The sequence below is a fragment of the Protopterus annectens genome, chromosome 9.part0, assembly GCF_019279795.1.
Source record: "Protopterus annectens isolate FY-2018-M chromosome 9.part0, PAN1.0, whole genome shotgun sequence".
Lineage (NCBI taxonomy): Eukaryota > Metazoa > Chordata > Ceratodontiformes > Protopteridae > Protopterus > Protopterus annectens.
In genome coordinates, this window is record NC_056743.1 from 1,776,556,798 (window position 1) to 1,776,579,297 (window position 22,500).

General features: G+C 42.7%; 1 protein-coding gene across 1 annotated transcript in view; it reads left to right on the forward strand.

Annotated features, from left to right (window-relative positions):
- The window catches only part of CNN1 (calponin 1), a 344,933-nt gene that overhangs the window by 152,636 nt on the left and 169,797 nt on the right, over window positions 1-22,500 (forward strand). The window contains 1 exon segment of the mRNA XM_044084643.1: window positions 20,630-20,696. Coding sequence (XP_043940578.1) covers window positions 20,630-20,696 — 67 coding nt within the window.

Sequence of the window (22,500 nt, forward strand, 5' to 3'; positions counted from 1 at the left end):
CATTTGCTATGTCTTGATTATTTTCACAGGACACAACTGCCTAAAGAGAGACTGTCCCTCACAAAGTGGGACAGGTGGTAACCCTAAAGTCCAACCTTGGCCAATTGAAAAGGTGGCAAACATATAATAGGTATGCGAATGTATGACTCGGCCGATGGATGTGGCTCCCACGACCCAACTACTTGTCTGTATTGAAGAGTCTCGTTTCCCATGTATCAGCCAGATGGCAGCAGATTGTATGGGGAACACACAAATATGATTAATTCACTGTACAGGCCGCTGATTCCATACAGTCGAATGCCATGCAGTCGCCTAATGGGCAGCCATTCCTGATACTGTAGTAAGGAGCGGCCTTAGGTCAACTGGTGCCCTAGGCAAAAGGGCACCATGGCACCCCCACCACACCACCCAGTGCCCCCATCCTGGTCTACCTACACCAAATAAATACTGGAAAAGTGCCCCTACTAAAGCGATGCCCTAGGCAGCCGCTTAGTTGGCCTATGCCTAAGGCCGGCTATGACTGTAGTCATGTAGTCCGATGTGATAGGCATCACAAGGTGGGAGGAGATTGTATGAGGAATACACAAATATGATTGATTCACCGGACAGGCCGCTGATTCCGTACAGTTGAACGCCATGCCGTCACCTAATAGGCAGCCATTCCTGATACTGTAGTCATGTAGTCTGATGTAATAGGCATCACAAGGTGGGAGCAGATTGTATGAGGAACACACAAATATGATTGATTCACTGGACAGGCCGCTGATTCCGTACAGTCGAACTCAATGCCGTCGCCTAATGGGCAGCCAATCCCGATAGTGTAGTCATTTAGTCCAATGTAATAGGCATCACAAGGTAAAATTGTGGTCCTCGCTCCCACCCAGGGGTGTGAGTGACAGATGCAAGCACCAATGTCGGTGCATTTGCAAGTGAGGGAGCGAGCGGGTGTAAGTGTGTTTGGCTACCAGTATGCGAGTATTGCACTGGTAAAGCAATGTAAAGGCTAACCGAGTGTAAGAGGCTGTAACCAGAGGTCAGCAGTGCTTAACACTGCACAAACCCATGCACACCCGCTCCCAACTGCTTTAATGTGCCTTACTACCTCCACATCCAGTGGGCTTGTTCTGCCCTGTAACCACATAAACGTCCTTTGCAAGGGTCGGAACCAGGACCCTGCGCACACAGCTAATGTGTATTACCAATACGCCATGGCAGATATACAGACAATGGACAGTACCACAAACATATCATACAGTGCAGTCATTCAACAGTATAGGAATGTATCCCATCACATAGATGTATATGTGAGTGTTTACGTCCAGCATATAGGTACATACATATATATAGAGATGCATCAGAAACATATCATGTGGCAACAAAGCATTACAAACGAATGAAATGGGAAACACCAGCGACACCTGTATTATGTAGTGGTGTTGCTCTATGTGATCTCAAGACTCCCTCAAACAGACATGTGTCAGTCATACATGCAAATAGTTGTACATTGGCCGTATACATCCCTCTGTGCATGTAATGTATATTAACACAACAGTACCTGTCCAATCATTATGTGTGAACAGTACTCTTGCAAGGTGCTGTGTGCAACATCATCATCATGATAAAGGTAAATGGGGTAACCATAGAGGGACCGGTAGTGTTGTGTGTACAATGGGGTCATCCTCATCACATGTACCTGGACCATGTAGGAGTGATGTGCATCCCAGGATTGTGCGCCTGAGGGACAGGGGTGAGGATAACAGGAGTATGTTGTGATGCATATTACAAGGGTTTCATGTGTCCAGTGGGCACGTGTGTGTAATGGACAGCTATGTATAGGGCAGATGTTGTCCTAGGAGCTGATTGACTTTATGTGTCCGTAGGTGAGGGTCAGATGTTGGGGAAGGAGTGTAGGTATGGCCATGGAGGAGAGGTAGGATCACAGAAAAGACAGCATACAGGGTTGGTATATGACACATGTGGGGTGATAAACCCCAGACGGGGATGGGTGTTCGGCATTCACAAGCCCATGAGACCAGTGGGATGGAGGTCCCCAGCCATGGGCAATTGCCACTGCACTTACACAGCTGCAAAGGAGGCAGTGCTGGAGGCTGTCCAGGAGGGCCAGCATCACCCTGTAAATGTGACACTCTGCCCTTGAACTGGCATATCTGGCTTCAGAACCCCTTAGGGAGCCACCAATGCAACATGTCCGGAACCGCACGACAGCAGACATGTACCTGTCTGGTCCCGCTACCAGGGGGGGACATGCTCCATTCTCAGTGGTGGTACCACCAGAAGGTGATGCAGAGCCAACAGAGGTTGATGTCTATGGCTGGGCCCCAGATGTGCTAGTTCCCGGTGCCATGGTCAGTTGAAGTGGGACAGGAGGTTCTGCCAAGACCTCCCAACCCATTCAGCCTATGGTGTTGCGTTTTAAACCCACATACGGCTTAGTGATAGACAACAGCATTCAGGATTACCTACGACAGTATGCATAGATATCACCAGCAACCCAACACAACAGATGGTATACATTTGCAGAGGGAGCACAACACATGCATATATACTGCATGCCATCTGTACAATGTGTAGTAGACATGTGACCACAGCTATGAACAGTTGTCCATTATTGGCTTGTCACTGGGAACCCCACACAGTGTCTGTCATACCACTGTCTCATGTGACACATGTCCAGTCAGGGATGCGATGGCAGTAACACATCCCTATCATCATGTACTGTCTGCATTCCTCACACCATGCTTCTGCTGTGCATAGATGTGTGTTCATTGTGTATCACAGTAAAAAAATGGTTGCACACACTGACCAGTTCACAGATGACCCTACAGATGGGGGTCCCTCATGAACAGAGTACTGTCATGTCTGTATTATAACATGCAGAATAGCCATTACCACATACATGTTTAACAGGCAGTAGTCTCAATGCAGCATAGCTACACTTACATGCTGTAGTCATGTGTGGCACATCACCCTCCTGTCTTTAGGCTATTTCCCACTGTGGAAAATGATTAAGGTACATCCAGATATCATCTGTGATGCTGAGTTAGAACACCACATCCAGGTACCACTCACAGCGACTGTCATGGCCAAATAACAACACATTTCCCTAAATAGTGTACTGTGTTTACCATGTGGATGGCTATGGGAACACAATCACAGCTGTACCACATGCAATCAGCTAGAGGAGGACTGCAATAGGTGCAGAGACCATCACCTGACCATGTCCATCACTTACAATACACATGCTGTTGCTGTGCAGGTGTACTCCTTCACATCCACCAGAGAGTGTGTGGGTGGGACAGGCAAAGTACACCAGGGAAGGGCTTGGAGACTTAACCATAAGCATCATCTGCCACATGCCGAACAGTACAGGGGTCAAACCCCTGACTACTCATTACTATTACATGTGCATGACGTTAGTACATGTGCCACAAAGGTGACATGTTGCTGTGCTGTAAGAACATATGTGTGTGTAGGTGAGTGACATCTGCAACAGAGATATAGTAGACATACATTAGGTGTGGCACACATGGCTGTCCACATGAATGGATGCCATTGTCACCACAACCACACTCTCTAATGGACACGCATTGACACCTTTGCCAGGGCCACAAATACACAACATAGCTAGGGCATGTGAAAGTGCTTGACATCTGTTGGTATGCCAATGAGGGTTATACTGGGAATGACTGTGGTTGGGAGCATCACAACCCACATGCAGACACAGGGTGCCAGTACTGGCATGCAGGTATGCACTGCTTCATGGGTGTGTAGTGGTTGGTTGTGCAAGATGGCTGTACAAGGCTGGGTGGTAGGTAACCCCTGGCATCACGTCACCCGACAATGGTGTGCAGTGCAGGGGTGTAGTGTCTGCAATGTCCCACACAGATGGATACTGCATTATCTGGCCTGACATCCTGGTTACCAATGTGTATGGCCATAGCTTTGCAATGCATGCCATGTCGGTGTTTGATAGTCCTTCACATGGATATTGCCTGGGATGTGCATATCCCACAATACTTTACAGTGACATGTACATGTGTACCTGGTTTGGCAGACACATGTTGTGTACACAGCCTGTTATCCCCCGATATGCCAATACTGGCCTGATGTGGCAAAACCTGCTTATAGTGAGCAGGTAGACCCTGCACCTGCATGGATAGTATGGTACAGGTATTCCGTGGTGTCAGTGGCATGGGTCCATACAGGGCACATGTGTATAGCATTGTCTGGCCTCTGTGGATCACACTTGATGGCACCACATATGTTGCAGGCATTCAGTGTGGAACATAGTGAAGGCACAATGTCCGCATATATGTGCCTATTGTACCACTGTACAGGGTGCCATGTCCTCTGCAGGCCACTGCATTCACACCATGCCTACTATCTGTCATCAATGTGCATGGTACTAGCAACATAGTGGGATATCCTAGGCAAATTTGTTTGTGCATGGCACATGTGTGCTGGACATATACCGGGTACTAGTAGGGCTGCATACTTTGTTCACCAGGCCTTTTGCCAGATGTATGGGTATGGCTTGCCAACACAGTCCCATGACTGACTGACAGCTGTACTCCTTGTGAGGTGGCCAATGTGTCATAAGACGGATACCATATAGGAAAACTACAAAATCCGCTCCCAAACATGTCCAATGGTAAGACAATCATGGCCACCTCTACACAGGCTCTGAGAGACAAACACACACTTGCCATGTCCTGTATACAAACCCCTACTGTATCACACTGCAGCAATACGCATTTACGGCACACACTACGGCGAATACTACAAAGCACTGTACTTGTCTCACGCAGGCAGACACACACACACACACACACACACACACACACACACACACACACACACACTTGGCAAGTGTGGGACTAGAACACTGACCTAACTACTTTATTACACTACAGCATTACGCAGTTACAGAACGCTACAGAGATTACTGGGACACAGCACTCCCAGAGGTGTATTTGTAGGTGGGTGACATCATCAGCCTTGCCAAAGGTGGGTATAAGAAATGTAAGGAGTGTGAGCAGTCTAAAAGCATTACTCAGTCCTCAGGCAGACGGGGACACACGCACATGGCAAGTCTGGGATTAGAACACCGACTTAACTACTTTATTACAGTACAGCATTATGCAATTACAGAACGCGCTACCAGGATTACTGGAACACAACACTCCCAGAGGTGTATTTGTAGATGGGTGACATCATCAGCCTTGCCAAAGGTGGGTATAAGAAATGTAAGGAATGTGAGCAGTCTAAAAGCATTACTCAGTCCTCAGGCAGATGGACACACACACACACACGGCAAGTGTGGGATTAGAACACCGACCTAACTACTTTATTACACTACAGCATTACACAGTTACAGACTGCGCTATCGAGATTACTGGGACATAGCACTCCCAGAGGTGTATTTGTAGGTGGGTGACATCATCAACCTTGCCAAATGTGGGTATAAGAAATGTAAGGAGTGTGAGCAGTCTAAAAGCATTACTCAGTCCTCAGGCAGATGGACACACACACACACACACACACACACACACACACACACACACACACACACGGCAAGTCTGGGATTAGAACACTGACCTAACTACTTTATTACACTACAGCATTACGCAGTTACAGAACACGCTACCGAGATTACTGGGACACAGCACTCCCAGAGGTGTATTTGTAGGTGGATGACATCATCAGCCTTGCCAAAGGTGGGTATAAGAAATGTATGGAGTGTGAGCAGTCTAAAAGCATTACTCAGTCCTCAGGCAGATGGACACACACACACACACACACACACACACACACACACACACACACACACACACACACACATGGCAAGTCTGGGATTAGAAAACCAACCTAACTAATTTATTACACTACAGTATTACGCAGTTACAGAATGTGCTACCGAGATTACTGGGACACAGCACTCCCAGAGGTTGATTTGTAGGTGGGTGTCATCATCAGCCCTGCCAAAGGTGGGTATACAAATTGTATGGAGTGTGAGCAGTCTAAAAGCAATTTACAGTCCTCTGGCAAATGGGGACAGACATACACACACACACACACACACACACACACACACACACACACACACACACACACACACACACACACACACCAGTGGTGGGAACGGAACACCTGCCTATTTACAGATCACTATTACAATACTACATACTTACAAGTCGCGCCACACAGACTACACATTTTAAGGCTGTCATTATGACCTTCTAGGAATGCGGACATCAACAGGGATGCTGGCAGTTAAGATGCACATACCTGTGAACCTGTGTGTTTAAAGTAGGAATCCATCCTGACCTGGAGTATGCCCATCTGTGGAATGGATGACTACTACCACTATACAGGGTTACAATGGCCATGCCCATACACAGAGGCACATAACTGACACAAGGTGTCACTGGGCATGCTCACACACTTAGTAGCACAGGGCTGTTCGGAATGCACTATGTGTCCATCTACACAAGGTTATACTGGGCATGCTCATACACTTAGTAGCACAGGGCTGACTGGGATGCACTCTGATTCTAAACACGGAAGGCCACAGTGGCCATGCTATTACAAGTAGACATTAAGAACACATTGTAATGGGCTCTGGTGTTAGTAGTTGTCATTGTTAGCAGGAACACTGCTCTACATATATTTGACACCGGTTTTTTACACAACGTCTGCTGTCATTCTGGGATGACATGGCTGACAGTAGACAGGCTTTTGACACATATCACATGCATCCATGATTCAAGGGAGTGGGGATAATACCCAAGTCGCATTCACCCATACAGTGCCATTCCAAGGCAAATGTCCTAAACACAGGATAGCACCCTGACACCTACAGGACAACTGCATTGTTTTCTTATGCTAACCAGTGCTAGATGTGTAGTGTCCATAATCACAGCTGGTCACTGTAGATCCAACAATGGGGAGTACTGACATCTGTGCAGTTAGGAACACCTGGCTGATGGCTCTGTAGTGCACAACAGCACTACCATCATATACCACAGAACCAGACATGTGGGCCATAACACAGGTACGGACCGCTCCAGGTGGTGATGTCCCCACATACATAAAGGCCACTCACATGTACTGACCGGTACCCCCACAAAAGGCATCACAGATGAGTCATGTGCAGGACACAGTGTCACATGCTGCATTCTAGGATGTAAACTTCAGACATCACCATGTCCTCGGACCACCAACACACATCCATACATGTTGTAGGACATATAAGAGTACACCACAATGTGACTCTTGACCAGTGGACCTTACCAAGCTCTGCATCAACTGTAGAGATTACCCATGTACTGACACAGATGCATCATGTCTTATGCAATGCAATGATACCACTGTCTGTAACCAGGTCAGCTGTACACATACCAGGGGCCCTCGATACTTTCCACCATTAGCAGATGACTGTTGCTGTACACCAGTACACACCCTCATGTATGGATATGACATACATGTACCTGCCCTGGGTATGTACATGCCACACACACACACACACACACACACACACACACACACACACACACACACACACACACAGAGCATACATGTAAATAGCATAGCGTTGTTGTCCTTTGTGCAAACAGGTGGCTACAGCCATTACACACATGCACATGGAATGTAGGTCCATGGCTGCTGAATGCTAACAGTACATAAGGTGTGATGTCAATGTTGACAGAGGTAACATTCCCTCTGTACTGGTCACCCATTACACCTATCATATCATACAACAGTCCATGTGTCATGTATGTCATTACACATGTCCACCAATTGCAATGGCTACAAACATGCCCAAATGACAGGATTGTAGGACCTACACACATGTACATGTAGTGTTGTGCATTCAGATAACATGCATGTGCAGTTGCTGATGTATGCAGGTGACGTGTATCCTAGTACATCATGCAGTTGCAAAGCAGCCTCAACATTGCCAACTGTATATGGTGATATGCTGAATGTATGGAAAGATGTACCTCAGGTATGGACAGATGTGTGGAAATAACTAAGTGGTGGGGCATCTTTGCAGATGGATGTTTGCTGAGGACAGCTCACAGGTGTGTCACAAGTGGTCCTACAATAACCTGTGTAACCGGTAAGCAATCGTTTTGTTAATTGAAGGACATAACACACAACTTAGACAGTGGTCAGGGTGACAGCGAAGGTAAATCACTTGACACCTGTTAACAGTTAAGATGTCCTGTGTGCATATATCAGCACTGTTGCCACAGGAAGCATCAGTACAGTTTGTAATGTGTGCAATACTGCTGTAAGTCTGTCATACATATCATGAGCTAGGCAGGTCTGTGATTCACCGTACTGGTATGTGTGGTTGTGTGTGTGTCCATATATGTCACGTATGGTGGAGAATACATCTCAATTGTTACTCACTCTCCTGTACACTAGTGTACACATCTGTACAGACTGCAATGTAGAAAGCAGGACATAGGCAGGGGCATGTATCTCACACATGTGAGGTATCTGTATGTGCGTGACATAGGTGTATTCAATACTGAATGCCACAGTGTGTGTATGTATGTGTGTGTATGTAGGGCTGTCTGGTCCCTGGAGTGAGGATGTATGTTACCATACTGAACTGATAAGACCCCTCCCCCCATCCAGGCGATGCATTCTACTATCCGTGTTGATGTCCCCAGTCTTAGGCCATACTGGCTACCTGTACATGTGTATTCTCTGTGGCGCGTCATGTAGGTACACAGTACTGTAATGATGATTTGCACATAGGCAGGGGTCCTCACCTCACCAGTAGCAACTGTGTGCAAGTGTGTGTTATTGTGTCGGTGAATCCATGACTAGGCCAGTTTAGACACATTTCTTTTAGCTTGTCTCGTACTTGTGGGCATAACCCATCTACGAAAGCACTTTGTGCTGGCCCTTCGGTGGGTTCGGGGTACCCAGAATAAGCCTCAAAGGCTTCAGTGAGATGATTTAAATACTCATCCACGGGTTCGTCTTCTTTTTGAAGTACTGACTTGATTTTGGACCAGTTGGGTGTGGGTGGAACTTTATTGTGATAGCATCTACTAAACGCTGTCTAACTGCTTCAAACCCATTATCTCCATGTAAGTCATGTTTCGGAATCGGAGTAGAGACATTGGCATGGTCCCAAATATGTTTCATCAGATCAGCCGATATGGCGCACTGAAGAACTGCCTTAACTTCTTCTATCGTAGGATTTTGTAAACAAATATGTCCTGCCAGCACACGCTGGAATTTAGCTGGATTAGTAGGAATGGGCAGTAACGATTTAGTAATGGCTTGAAAATCAACCGCTGACCATGCCCTAGGTACTACAATGGTCGGTGGTTCCTGTGCACTTCTAGCATGAGCCGGGTTAGATACCTCCCTCAAAGGTAACAATCTGTCATCGTCTGAGGACTCCGATCCTGAATCTTGATTAAATTTATCTGGTCCAAAATACCCGTCCCTACTGTCAATTATAGCGGGGAACTGACCAAACAGCCTTCGTCGGTGTAAATGTCGTTTTCCTTTACCTTTATAGTAGGGTTTAGCTTTAAAATACATTACAGCTTTTGCTTCTTTATGAGTCTTTCTATGAGTTTTTGGTCCCTTTTTTCAATCACTTGTGTCTGGATCTGAGTAACTAGAGTGACTATCCACTGCTTGTTCTCTTTCTTTAGGGGTGGAGTCTTTAGTAGTGAAATCTGGCTGCTGTGCTTCCGCTCCTTGTTGAGCAAGGGGGGGGCTGATACTGCGGGGGTGCAACTGGTGGTGCAGGTGGTGGTGGGGGAAGCCAAGCATTATCGTCTTCCGATTCAGGATAAAGCCCCTTAAAGGGTGGGTCCTTCAAACATTTACCGTTTACTATATCTAAATTACTAGCAGTTTGTTGTAATTCTTTCAGCTGCTCTTTTAATTCTTGCTGATTATCCTTTAAACTACTAATAACTGAATCCTTTTCTCTTTCTTTCACCTCTGTCATCCAATCATTAAGTGCTGCCCAGCACAATCCTGGTATTCTTCTCCCTTTTCTTCTTAATTTCCCTTGGAGATTAAGCAAAATATTTTTATTAAAACTACCATTCTCTGGAAAGGCGAGTTTACCATCGTCCTCAGTGAGGGCGACCAACTGACTTATAAACATACAACTGTCCCGGGATACACGAAAAAACATATAATCAACTGGTGTACCTCTTTCTGGCTCTTTTATGGTTCCCACACTCACTCCCATTTTCACACGATAAGCTATTCTGTATTTTACAGAGGTAGCTATGACATTTTGTAAACATTGCTTTTCCCACTCTCGTATCTCCTTTCACTCTTATGTCACCGGTGTTTCGTTTTATCCCACTCTCATACTGCACAATCAATAGCAAAGAGAAAAGAAAAAAAATACATGCCATTTACCTCAAACAACTGAATGAGAGGAATTATTACATTTCTATAAAATTATCAATACCAAATTTGTGAAGCAGATAAGTACAGGAAATGAAAGAAACACTGCCAGAACAGAAAATTCTGTCATGGGCCCTTTTACTAGCAGTACTTCATTCAATACCCAACTACCGCAGCCGTTGTCAATTCAGATCCGAGTCACAGCACCAATTGTTGTGTTTGCATTTTTACCTTAAATGAAGACAAGACACTTCTTCCTCTCTTTCAGTGGTATTTATTACACACGTGTGGGAGCCTACTGGAAAGTACCAGGGAGACTCCCCAAACAAAGGAATGCATAAGCTTATATGCTGGTGATATTGCTGACAGTACAGAAATATAAACTAGACCAATTAAAATAATACAAAAGACAATTAACCAATCAGTGGTTTACCCATAGGCTTGAAGCAGTTCATATTACTACATCTCTAGGCAGAGAAAGAAAATCTGATACACTTCCATATAAGGCACATTTCCTGCTATCAGACAGGTTCTTGTTTTTTCAGTACTTTTCCACTATTCACAGTTTACTTAATAGTTCATAGTACAGAGTTCAAATCAATAGATACAGGTTCTCACATACTCAATCTCCCTTGAACACATGCTTTGACCATTCATATTCTACACACTGCTACCTACAACATCCAAACAAACCATCTTACACTACGTATGAGCAGGTGGCCAAGCCCCCCTACACCTCCCATGTAGGTGTCTGTGTTCCCCACACCCCCCCTACTTTAATATTCTACCTCTTAGATCACGCAAACAGACGTACAAAGCTAACCTACACCCATGCAGTACAGTCCCCCAAGAACACACACCACACTCAGAACACACACTTACACACACTACAGCCATCAGAAACACACTTACACACAGTAACCTACCTGAACCGCAACACCAGAAGCACTGACTAACTGTCCCTTGACATCGTGATTTTAAACCTCGCGCATCTGGTGTTTCTGTACTGTGTTCTTTCGGACCTTAAGCCTCGGGATTACATGCGTTGGTATGTAAAGCAGTAGGTATGTGGTAGGTATCCCATTTATATGGTTATGTAGATGTTGTTAACCTATCTATATATCTACATATATATGTATATCCCCATATATCGACATATATCTCTCTCTCTCTCTCTCCCTCTCTCTCTATATATATATGATGATGTGTGTATATATATATATATATATATATATATATATATATATATATATATATATATATATATATATATATATATATATATATATATATATATATATATATATATATATAACATACACCTTTCATTGGGTACATGTCAGTTTGTCCTATTTCCACACATTCCTACCTTTTGTGTTTTATCCTATCAGTATACACAACTGCCATTAGTACATCTCAGGTAGCTTAGTGGTATGTTATTGTGAAGATTGTGTACATGGTTGTGTGTTCTAATCCTGGCAGTGGTATTTTACTCTCAGAGCAGGCACTGGTAGTGCAAGGGTGTTTAACGCACATTTCAGCTGTTGTGTATTCCACATGTTTATTATTCTGTGGAATACTACCTATATATGCAAGCTGTGTTTAAGGTATACTATGTAACATGTAAACATCTGAGAAGATTCCTGTCAGGGATACTCCCCATTATTTGGAACTACATCCCTGGTTACATTATACAAAACCCCTCACTAAAACTCCAGGGAATCCTTGCAGAGTGGGTGGGGAACAGTGTATACACCCCAGGGATCCCGCAATTGGCTCTGCTCCACAGAGGGACAGTTAGTTAATCGATGGGGTGGTGACAGCAGACACTTTTTGCCTATGCTTATGAGTGGCCTCGGGCAGTTGGGCATGTACCTACCTATGCATCTATGAACCTCTACATACAGTATGGACACATGCTGATAGCTTAATTTACTGTTCAGGTATTGACTTACCTTGTGCCAATGGTGGTTGTGTGTACAATAGTTGAGGGCTACCTATGTAGGATGCACACAGTAGACCACCTATACATGATAATTTACAGGTGGTCGTGTGTGTGTGCCATCCATGTTTGCTGTGTGTGCAGGTAGAAAAGGGTGTCAGTCCATGAGTGCCTACACTGTCAGTGTGTGTGCTATATGTTCCCTCTTTGCCAAGGCATGGGCATACTGGGCATGCCTCCGTCTGCCTACTGGGGTTGGCTCAGGGGGTTCATGGTCTGAGTACCTCTGTGCCTGTGGGGCCCTTGGCAATGGTGGTGGGCTGTGAGGGCCTTCACCATTCTGTCCCTGCTGCAGCTGTTTCCACAGGATCATATTGTTTAGCACGGCACATACTATGAAGATGTGGGCACATGTGCCTGGAGAGTACTGCAAGGCTCCACCAGATATGTCCAAGAAATGGAACTGTGATTTCAGCATCCCAAACACTTGCTCTATGATGATTCTGGTTTCTGCATGTGCCTCATTATGGCGTTCTTGCGTGGCTGTGTGTGCATTTCTGATGGGAGTCATCATCCACAGTTCCAGTGCATAGCTAGCATCCCCCACCAGGTGGCCATATGGGATGTCCCCCCTGGCAAATACCTGATGGCATGCCAGATGTGGGAGTCGTGATAGCTTCCAGGGCTCTCAGCACACACATCCATGATAATGCCCTGGACATTGCACATGACCTGGCAGTTGATGGAGAGGAATCCCTTGCAGTTTATGTAACGCCTACCCTGCTCACCGGGTGGTGACTTGATGTGTATGTGCGTGCAGTCTATTGCACCCAGTACCTCCGGGTAGTCTGCCACACAGTGGAAGAGACGCATATTGCTGGCCAACTCCTCCTGTGTTCGGGGAAAGTATATGTGCTCACTGGCATGTGGTAACATGGCATCCAGGAACTGGTGGAGTATCCTGGATGCTGATGCCTGTGAGATCCCCATGATATTCCCAGTTGGCCTTTGGAAGGTACCTGTGGCTAGTATTCTCAAGCTTACACATACCTTTGTGTCCACTGGGATGGGTTCCCCTCTGTTACTTCTGGCTCTGAGGCGTGGCCGGCACAGCTCAGCAAGTTGCTGTATAATGTCCCTGTCCACCCTGTAATACTCTACTATCTCCAGATCATGTAGCCCCTGGTAGTTTACCCTGGGTCTGAACACTCTTCTCCTCCTCCTCCGGTGCCTGAGAGGGTTGTCAGCATCATACTTCACACCACCATCAGTCTCCAACACATGCTGGTGAATCAAAGCTATGGTGGCCCCTAACATGTACATATTAAAAGTTCCCTGTCTGTATACACCAGTGGTCCAGAGTGTCTGGGAATACACAAGTGTGTGTGTGGGGCTTTCACACCTTATACTATTGTGCAATGGATGATGCTGGTTGTAATTGGGTGTGTTTGTGCAATACCAGCTGCGGGGTATCTTAATTATTGGTTTTACATCAGGTACTGCTATTGTGGCGCCTTTGGTGTTGACTTACGCTTGGCTGCCGTGATTCATCTATTGCCCTTTACTTCAATTTTCAACCCGATTCCCCTCCCATTGTCAGGCATGCATCCAGCTGCCGGCTTTCTTGTTTTGTACTTTCACAACCCAGGATTGTGTTGGGAAATGTGTTATGTAGCTGATCTACTGCAAGTTTGCTTTGTTCTGCTGTGACAGTTCTCTTTTCTTTGCTGTACGGCACCTCCCCTTTCCTGTTCTGCAGGTGGCTGCTAGCAGCCTTGTTAGTTGTTGTCAATGGCCCACTGTGAGTTCCTAGGTGTTAATTACTCATTTGTACTCCAATTACCATGTTGCAGCATTTCCTTATTGTCTTCCAATATCCTTTCTGTTTCAGCTGTGGTGCGTGCCACGCACAGCAGTTTACCGGGTTTCGAGTGCATTTTCATCCATGTTCACATGCACTTTCGGTTACCTTTTGTGCTCTCAGCTAAGCAAAGCTATGGCTACTTCCACACCCCATATCCTGCGACTTTGCTTAGCAACAGACAACCCGGATTAGCAATGATCCAGTGTGCTTACAGCTACGGTGGCGCACCCCTCTCTTGATGTCATGTTTACCTCCAGGCCACTCCTCAGTGTTGTACCGCTATGCCGTGTGGTACATCCTTACACCAGTGGGGCGTTTGCGATTCAGCATTACTTGACTCATTTGCATAGCATTGACTACTAATTCCTAGTTATCAATGCTGCAGAACACTGTCACAGACCCTTAGCAACCCTTGCGCCATGGTTGTGGTGTAGCATGTGTGCCATTGACTATTATGGGGAATTCATGAATTGTGTTACATTGCAGTTTTATGACATCTAAATATATTTTCCTTGTGATCCCATTTGCACACAGATGCACTGCGGTTTTACTTTGCGTTAGTGTGGCCATGACATTAAATGTTATTTTTATGTGTTGTGCATGTTTTTTTATGCCATTGGCTATATATTTAGCCACTGGCATATATTAACATTATAACACGTGAGTTTGGTCCACTTTCATGGCTCCAATTTTATGTTTGACAAAATGTAAACCGTTTTTTTTTTGGTTTACATTTCTTCATGCTTACGCTACACCTGCACCACTTCATGAATCGCTATATACCTTAATTTGTATGCTACACTGCTGTGCATGGGGTAATTAGCATACATGCACCGGGAGCTGCGCAGCTCTGGCATACGCTGGTAGTGCACATGGAAACAGCTCATACCTGAATCGCTCGGCAGCCATATTTGGCGCTAGATCGCCAAAGCTACTCTGGCATCTGGCGCAAGCTTCATGAATCCCGGGGCATGTTTCCAAATTGAAAGGGTATGTCACACATTCATTGTTAAAAATTTTTAACAAATAACCACGGTAACAAATGTTGAATCATATTAATTCAGCAGAATAGCTTTTTGTTAAGTGTGAAGATATAATTAAATGCTGTTTGAACTTTATACTTGAAGTTGTGTTTAGTAAGTATTCCAGATTTTGCCCATGTGTTCCATTTTGTGAGAAGCAGTGTTACACATTTTGCCCATGTATTCCATTTTATGAGAAACAGTGTGCCACGTTTTGCCCATGTGTTCCATCGTGTGAAAAGCAGTTACACATTTTGCCCATGTGTTCCATTTTGTGAGAAACAGTGTGCCACATTTTGCCCATGTGTTCCATTTTGTGAGAAACAGTATGCCACATTTTGCCCATGTGTTCAATTTTGTGAGAAGCAGTGTTACACATTTTGCCCATGTGTTCCATTTTGTGAGAAGTAGTGTTACACATTTTGCCCATGTGTTCCAGTTTGTGAGATGCAGTGTTACATATTTTGCCCATGTGTTCCATTTTGTGAGAAACAGTGTGCCACATTTTGCCCGTATGTTCCATTTTGTGAGAAGCAGTGTTACACATTTTGGGGTGGAAGGTTGAGAACTATAGTGGTAGGCTCTTCCATAATGCAGGCATTATCTTGGAAAAGGTTATTTCACTAAGGAACAGAGGGAATGTAGGATATTAAAAGCATGATGACTGATCCTGTGCTACTTGATCTCAAAGAATAGGCTGTAGATCTTAAAGGTAATTTCTTTATGAAGGCTGGTCAAGGGTGAGTATTAACCATGTTGGAAACCAAACAGTTTAATGAGCTGCAATTCTACTCATGAGTTGTAGTCAACTGACTTCAGACAGACAAGCAGGGTTCCTATTAGATGACCAAAGATGCATTCTATCGAATGCGTCTTGATCGAACTTAAAACAACGAAAAGGCAAAATAGAGAAGCGGCTTTTAAGCAAATTCTGTCCCAGGGAAAGAATTCACTTGGCCGCTTCCGTTACTTTGCCATTTTCAACACTGTAGTGCAATCTCGGAGTTGGTATATTTAAGTAGGGGGATGTGGGGGGCAAAGCCCCCCACTTTATGTATTCTTTCAATTTATTGATTTATTTATTTATTTATTTGGAACAGCGATTTTTCTGAGCTTTCGAGATTGTAAGCTTTTACTTACATGGGGTAGATTATTCATCATTCGCTTTTTTAAGCGTTCGATGATATAATATAGACCCGACAAGCACTGGTGCTATCTGTCCAAGGAAATGGAAATAAAGTAACAGGTTGTATTTTTAGCAGTTTTTAGCAGAGTGGTATTACTGGTTGAGTTCTGAACCAGAATAGGCAGTGTGTACTCATTCATGTCTTGTCATTGGAACATTAAGTCTAATATCAAGACATGTCAGTGCTTAACAAACTGTACAATATGTAGTCATATTTCAGTTGGCTGAATAGTTTTTACAGAATCTAATCTGTACATGCTATAACAAAAAAAATGTGGTACATCCATTGTTCAAACTGTTCCAGTTTGACCATAGATGTTCCTAAATTATGACTCTAAGGAAATTCAGGCAGTTATGGAATTTTGTAAATCATGAATGTAGGTTTGCTGGAGTTAATAACCAATTTGTTAGCAAGCAGACAGTTCCAGCTTTTAAGCTACAATCTTTATAAATGTTAACTTTATGTAAAACATTTCTGCATTTTATGCTATAAATTTATGTACATATATTGATTCTGTAGAGCTTTTCTCACTAGGCCTCCAGTGAAAATGGGCTTTTCCACACAGACAGACTTTCACACAGACAGACTTTTCTGGTCAACGAAACAAATAAATAATAATAAATAGCTGTCTGATGTATTTAGACAAATACATGACAAATACGACATTGCAATCAGTAACTGGTCTGCTAAGGGATGAGTAGAGAGAGATGCCTTTAGATATTAGTTTGGCCAGATAAAATGATTTTCTATCTAATGTGGGGATTTTGTGGTCAAAGCACAATTAATTGTCAATAAAAGTACCAAGATGTCTGGTTACTGAAACAAGTTAGCAAGAAAGAGAGAGCCTGTCAAACCTGTAGGTCATGGAGCAACTTTGTTTGCCAATTCTAACGTTTCTGTATTTAGTTTGTCTTTTTTAAACCAATTATTTACTAGGTGGTATAATGAGCATACATAGTTTGCAATCATTAGCAAATTTAGTTAGCCATAGGTCCTAGATTATTGGTTTGAAAGTTGTAGAAGAAGATATCAAATAGGAGGTGTCCCAGTAGACAGTCCCACAGGACACCATCACCTTTTTACTTTCTGAGGTGGCACCAGCTACCTTAATTATGTATGTCCTGTCCATCAGCCAGTTTCTATTCATCTCACACTGTAAGGGTTTATACTTAGGCCTTTAAGTCTGCTGGCATGTTAACATGGGGACTTAAGCCAGATCAAGGTGCACTGTGTGAACTGCATGACCACCATCCACAGCTTCCCAAACCTCTTCAAACAAATTTACTAGGTTTAGTAGGCAAGAAAAATCCTCGATGAAGCTGAATTGGTAACAGTCCAGAGCAGTAAGGTTTTCAACATCCAAAATTATTTATAAAAATCCGACATGATGCATTCCGTGGCTTTGCAAATTAAGCTAGGTAGGCTAATGGTTCTGCAGTTTCTGGGCACCCTTTGTGTAAGGACATTACAGTGGCCATTTCATATGCACCAGGAACATTCTTAGTGGAGAGGATTAGGTTGAGAAGGTTTTGGAAAGGCTCTAATTAGGAATATTATCAATGCCCGCGGACATGGTATTTTTTGCTGTGGAGAGAGCTGTTATGACTTGATTCATGGTATGATAGGAGAGGGTTGTGACTCTGGGATTTTTAGAATTTCTAAAATTGCAGGTAGTACGATGTTTGCACTAAATTTATCTGCTTGTATGTTAGCAATATCCTTTGGATGGGATTGGGTATTGTCATTGTGGATTAGCTCACAGCATTGTTACATGTTTCTTAATTTTCTGACCTAGCTGAATAATGATTTGTAATTATCATTGGTTTCTCCTGATATTTTGAGTTCATCCATGGCTTTGACCTTCATGATGGTGATATTTAGCTCTTGTCCGGTTTTCTTGTTGGATTTCTTTAGGTTGGCCAAATGTAGTTTGTAATAGACATTTTTTATTTTGCTTTTCTTTTTAGAACTTGCTTATGTGAGTAGATGACCAAGGTGCTTTATTTTCTTAAATATCTCACTATATTTTGTCTTATTAGAAACTGCTTGGTCTATACATCTTATTAAATGTGAGCAGACCTCTGAGACACAGGGACAGCTGTGAAGGTAGAAGTAATGTAGCAGAATTTTGAAATCACATCATAGAGTTTTAAGGTTTCCTTTTTAAAGTACTTAAACTCAGAAGTGTTTGCTAAGGACATGTTTGTAGTTTTGACACAGAATACAGTTTTTTGTGATAAGATTGACCATGTAGATGTAGATACAATATGTAGGATGTATTAGGGGGGCTATGTGTGTTATTACACAATCCAGAATATTAGGACCCCAGTAAGTAACTTGTCTATTTGCTCCAAGAAGTTTACATTCATTAAGTCAAGGAACCAATGGTCATGCTTACTATTACTAGCATATATCTTCCAAATACTAAATGGATAATAAGAATCCCCATCACAAAAACATTATGATTTATTAGCAATTCAGATAGCATATGTAAAAAATGTTCATGATCTTCAGGAGACATGGAAGGTGATCTCTAGAAGGCTGCATTTAATTCAGTGTTTCCAGGCTTCCAGGTTCACTGCTGCTATTAGGCTGTACTAAACATATGGTTGTAGTTACAAATAAAGAAATGTACCAGTAATAACTTATTTTGGGAGACTTTTGCCTGCCTGCCTTTACTTCATTTGTATTTCAGCTGTGCTATTAGTGGTCTGTGGTTAGGAACAGTTTTCAGCTATTGAGAGACTGGCCTGACGGGATAGGTATGGCATGGATAGTGGTACCCCACTTTAAGTTTGGGTGAGCATGCAATCTAGTTTGACCTACTGGGGACATCTAGTGGCAGTCAAGAAAATCTCATTATTAGTGACTTTTGGGGTGAATGTCTAAGAGTGTGCACTATCTCCTGGCAGATGGTAGAGGTCTTATTAAGTGTCCCATACATCCTTATCAAACCTAAGAAATACTCATGATGCATCTGGGACTTGGAGATATTTCTTTAGCACAAAATGTCCTGTTGCTTTAACTTGATAGAGCAGACTAATGCCTGTGATTTCTTTCTAATGGCCAGGGCCCATTTCTCTTGGCTTGTGCATTCTTACCACATGGGGGATCTAGGACCGCTATCTGAGTGACACCATTATGTCCTCAGCAATGCTGATATGATAAGGAACTGAGGTGTATTATTTATTTATACTGGTTGTGTAGAGCCTTGATAGACTCAAAGAATGCACAAGGTAGCTGAGACATGCAGTCATTAATGCCTTGTTAATACCTACTTAGACCTTACCTTCTGTTTTCAAGGAGCAATAGGCTGGTCACACTGGAGATGGATTTATGAATATCCATCCAACTGTCTAATTCCTTCTTAAAGGAAGATAGTGTGTTATGTTGCTTGATCAAGAGAGCAAGTTTGTTCCAGAGAAGGGGACAATTATTACTTGAGAAAATCTGTCTCTCCACTGTGATTATGGTTATTTACTGAAGCAGGTTCAGATCTTTTTCAGATTCAGTCTGGAAGCACACTGCCTGCTAAATTTATTTGCTCGGAGTCATATATTAGGCAAATACAGACAGAAGGAATCAAACTGTATACTAAACCAGCTCCTTAACAGTTCACAGCTTTAATCCTCTGCAGTGACTGCCAAACAAGCAGAGTTATCTTCTTAGCTGAAAAATCAAGGACAAAGCAAAAATTAATGGAGGGACAAGGCACAAAATAAAGGACAATTATTAATAATATTTTAACTTTCCAATAGAACAGGCGTTGTACCAACATGTATTTTCTGAACAGGAAGACATATAAAACCCTAACATCTGACATTATTGACTGACTGCAATCCTCAGTGGTTTACCAAAAATTAAACATTTTATGAGTGACAGCCAGGTCAAAAAGTATGAGGCAAGAAAGAAGGACATTGTGCAAAATGAGGGACAGGTGAAAGGTTGCAGGCAAGGCTCACAGACACTTAAGCCTGGGGAAATAGGAGAGTGTTTATATCACAATACCTCTACTGTTGTGATAGAAATCTAAGAATGCAAAAAAGGAAGGAAGAAAGAAAGCAAAACAGATGCATCACATCCAAGGCTCATATGTGATTTGTACTGAGCTATATTTTTAAAAGAATTTGTCTTCCTTTATGTTCCTGCTGTTTTAATTTTATGATAATTTTTCTGTTTTGTTTCTTAGGCTGATAAACATGCTCCAGCCGGGGTCAGTAAGGAAAATAAACCATTCTCCACAAAACTGGCATCAGGTATTTTTTTAAATTTTCTTGTTGCAGTCCAACTGTAAGTGCACAATGGAATTTGATGAATTAGGATGAGTCAGTCAGTTATAGGTTAGTCAAGGGAAAGTATGTACATCACACAAATGTATAACTGACTGCAGTTATAAAGTATCATACGTTTTATAAAAAAAAAAAAAAAAAAATATATATATATATATATATATATATATATATATATATATATATATATATATATATATATATATATATATATATGTATGTATATATATATATATATATATATATATATATATATATATATATAGGTCTACTTCAGAAACCCAAATGCTTACTCACCCGACTTCCAAAATGCTGAGACAAAAAGGCTGATGACTACACAACACCAACGTCCTGAAACACTGACGGTCCATTCCAGGTAAGTAACTGCTTGGCCATCCTAAAAAAAGAAGTAAAACCAAAAGAAAGCAAACCCTCCACACCCTCATGTGGGGGGGGGGCTGCATCCCCCACACCCCCTTAACTTAAATATACCAACTCCAAAATCACACTACCATGGGGGCAAGGGGCAAAGTTCAACAGGACAGCCAAGCGGTTACTTACCTGGAGTTGAAAGTCGGTGTTCCGGGACGGTGGTGTTGTGCGGTCATCACTCTTTTCATCTCGACTTTTTGGAAGTCAGGTAAGTAAGTGCTCGGTTTTCTAAAGGGGACCCATATATATATAAATGCAGAAGACCAGCCACTGAAAATGCAATGCAAGGTTGAAATGAAACCAAGATTGATCCAAAGACAACGTGTTTAATGGACAAAATCAACACCACGACAAATAATGCTTTCACATAGTATATTTAAAGTGCTTGGCTCTCAACCATCATTGATTAATTATGTTAGCATCCATTAAATAAATTTAAAAAACAAAATACATGAAATGCATTGAAAAACTTATAATAAAATGAATACAAAACTTTTAATTTAGATTAAATTGAGTTGAATTAAAAACTGTAACAGTCTAAATACCGATAACACTTAAAATAGTAAACAAATATTGTTAAAAATGTACTTTTCAAAACAAGAAGTCAAATACTGTCAACTAGAGGTTGAAAATGTCTAATTTAAAAATATATGCAGTTAATATCGGCCCAGTGTGTTACACTATAGGAGCTACTTAAACTACAATCTAAATGGATAAAATAGATAGAGCAAACATTTAAAGCACCATAGCCAGAACCTGTCTAAGGTGCCAGCTGAATAAAGGAAGGGAAAAAGGGAACAAACATCTAAAGGTGTGGCCTCAGACCATAGAGGAATAAACAAGTGGGAGGGGAAGTGGGGGGGGAGGGGGAAGGAAAGGGGGGGAGTGAAAGGTTGAAAATAAACCTAGGTAAACTAGGTAGAATTCAAAGAACATTACTTCTGGCTTTAAGAATGCTGGCTAAACTTACCTAGGTTTTTGTGAGGGTTGCACATCTTTCTATGTGGGCAAAACAGAAAGGGCTTTGAAACGTAGGATATACGAACATAGTTATGACATCAAAAGTAAAAAAGACACTAATGCCTTTTTCAAGCATTCCTTGGTATGTCCTAACATGTCCATTCGTTTCTTTGTCCTTGAAAAAGTTTCTCCAGACCAGAGGGGAGGTGATTGGGAAACTACACTTTCTTCAAGAGAATTGTTCTGGCAATTGAGACTGAATGCGACGAGATTCCCAGGCTTAAACGACAATTTAAGTTTAGCTAGCATTCTTAAAGCCAGAAGTAATGTTCTTTGAATTCTACCTAGGTTACCTAGGTTTATTTTCAACCTTTCACCC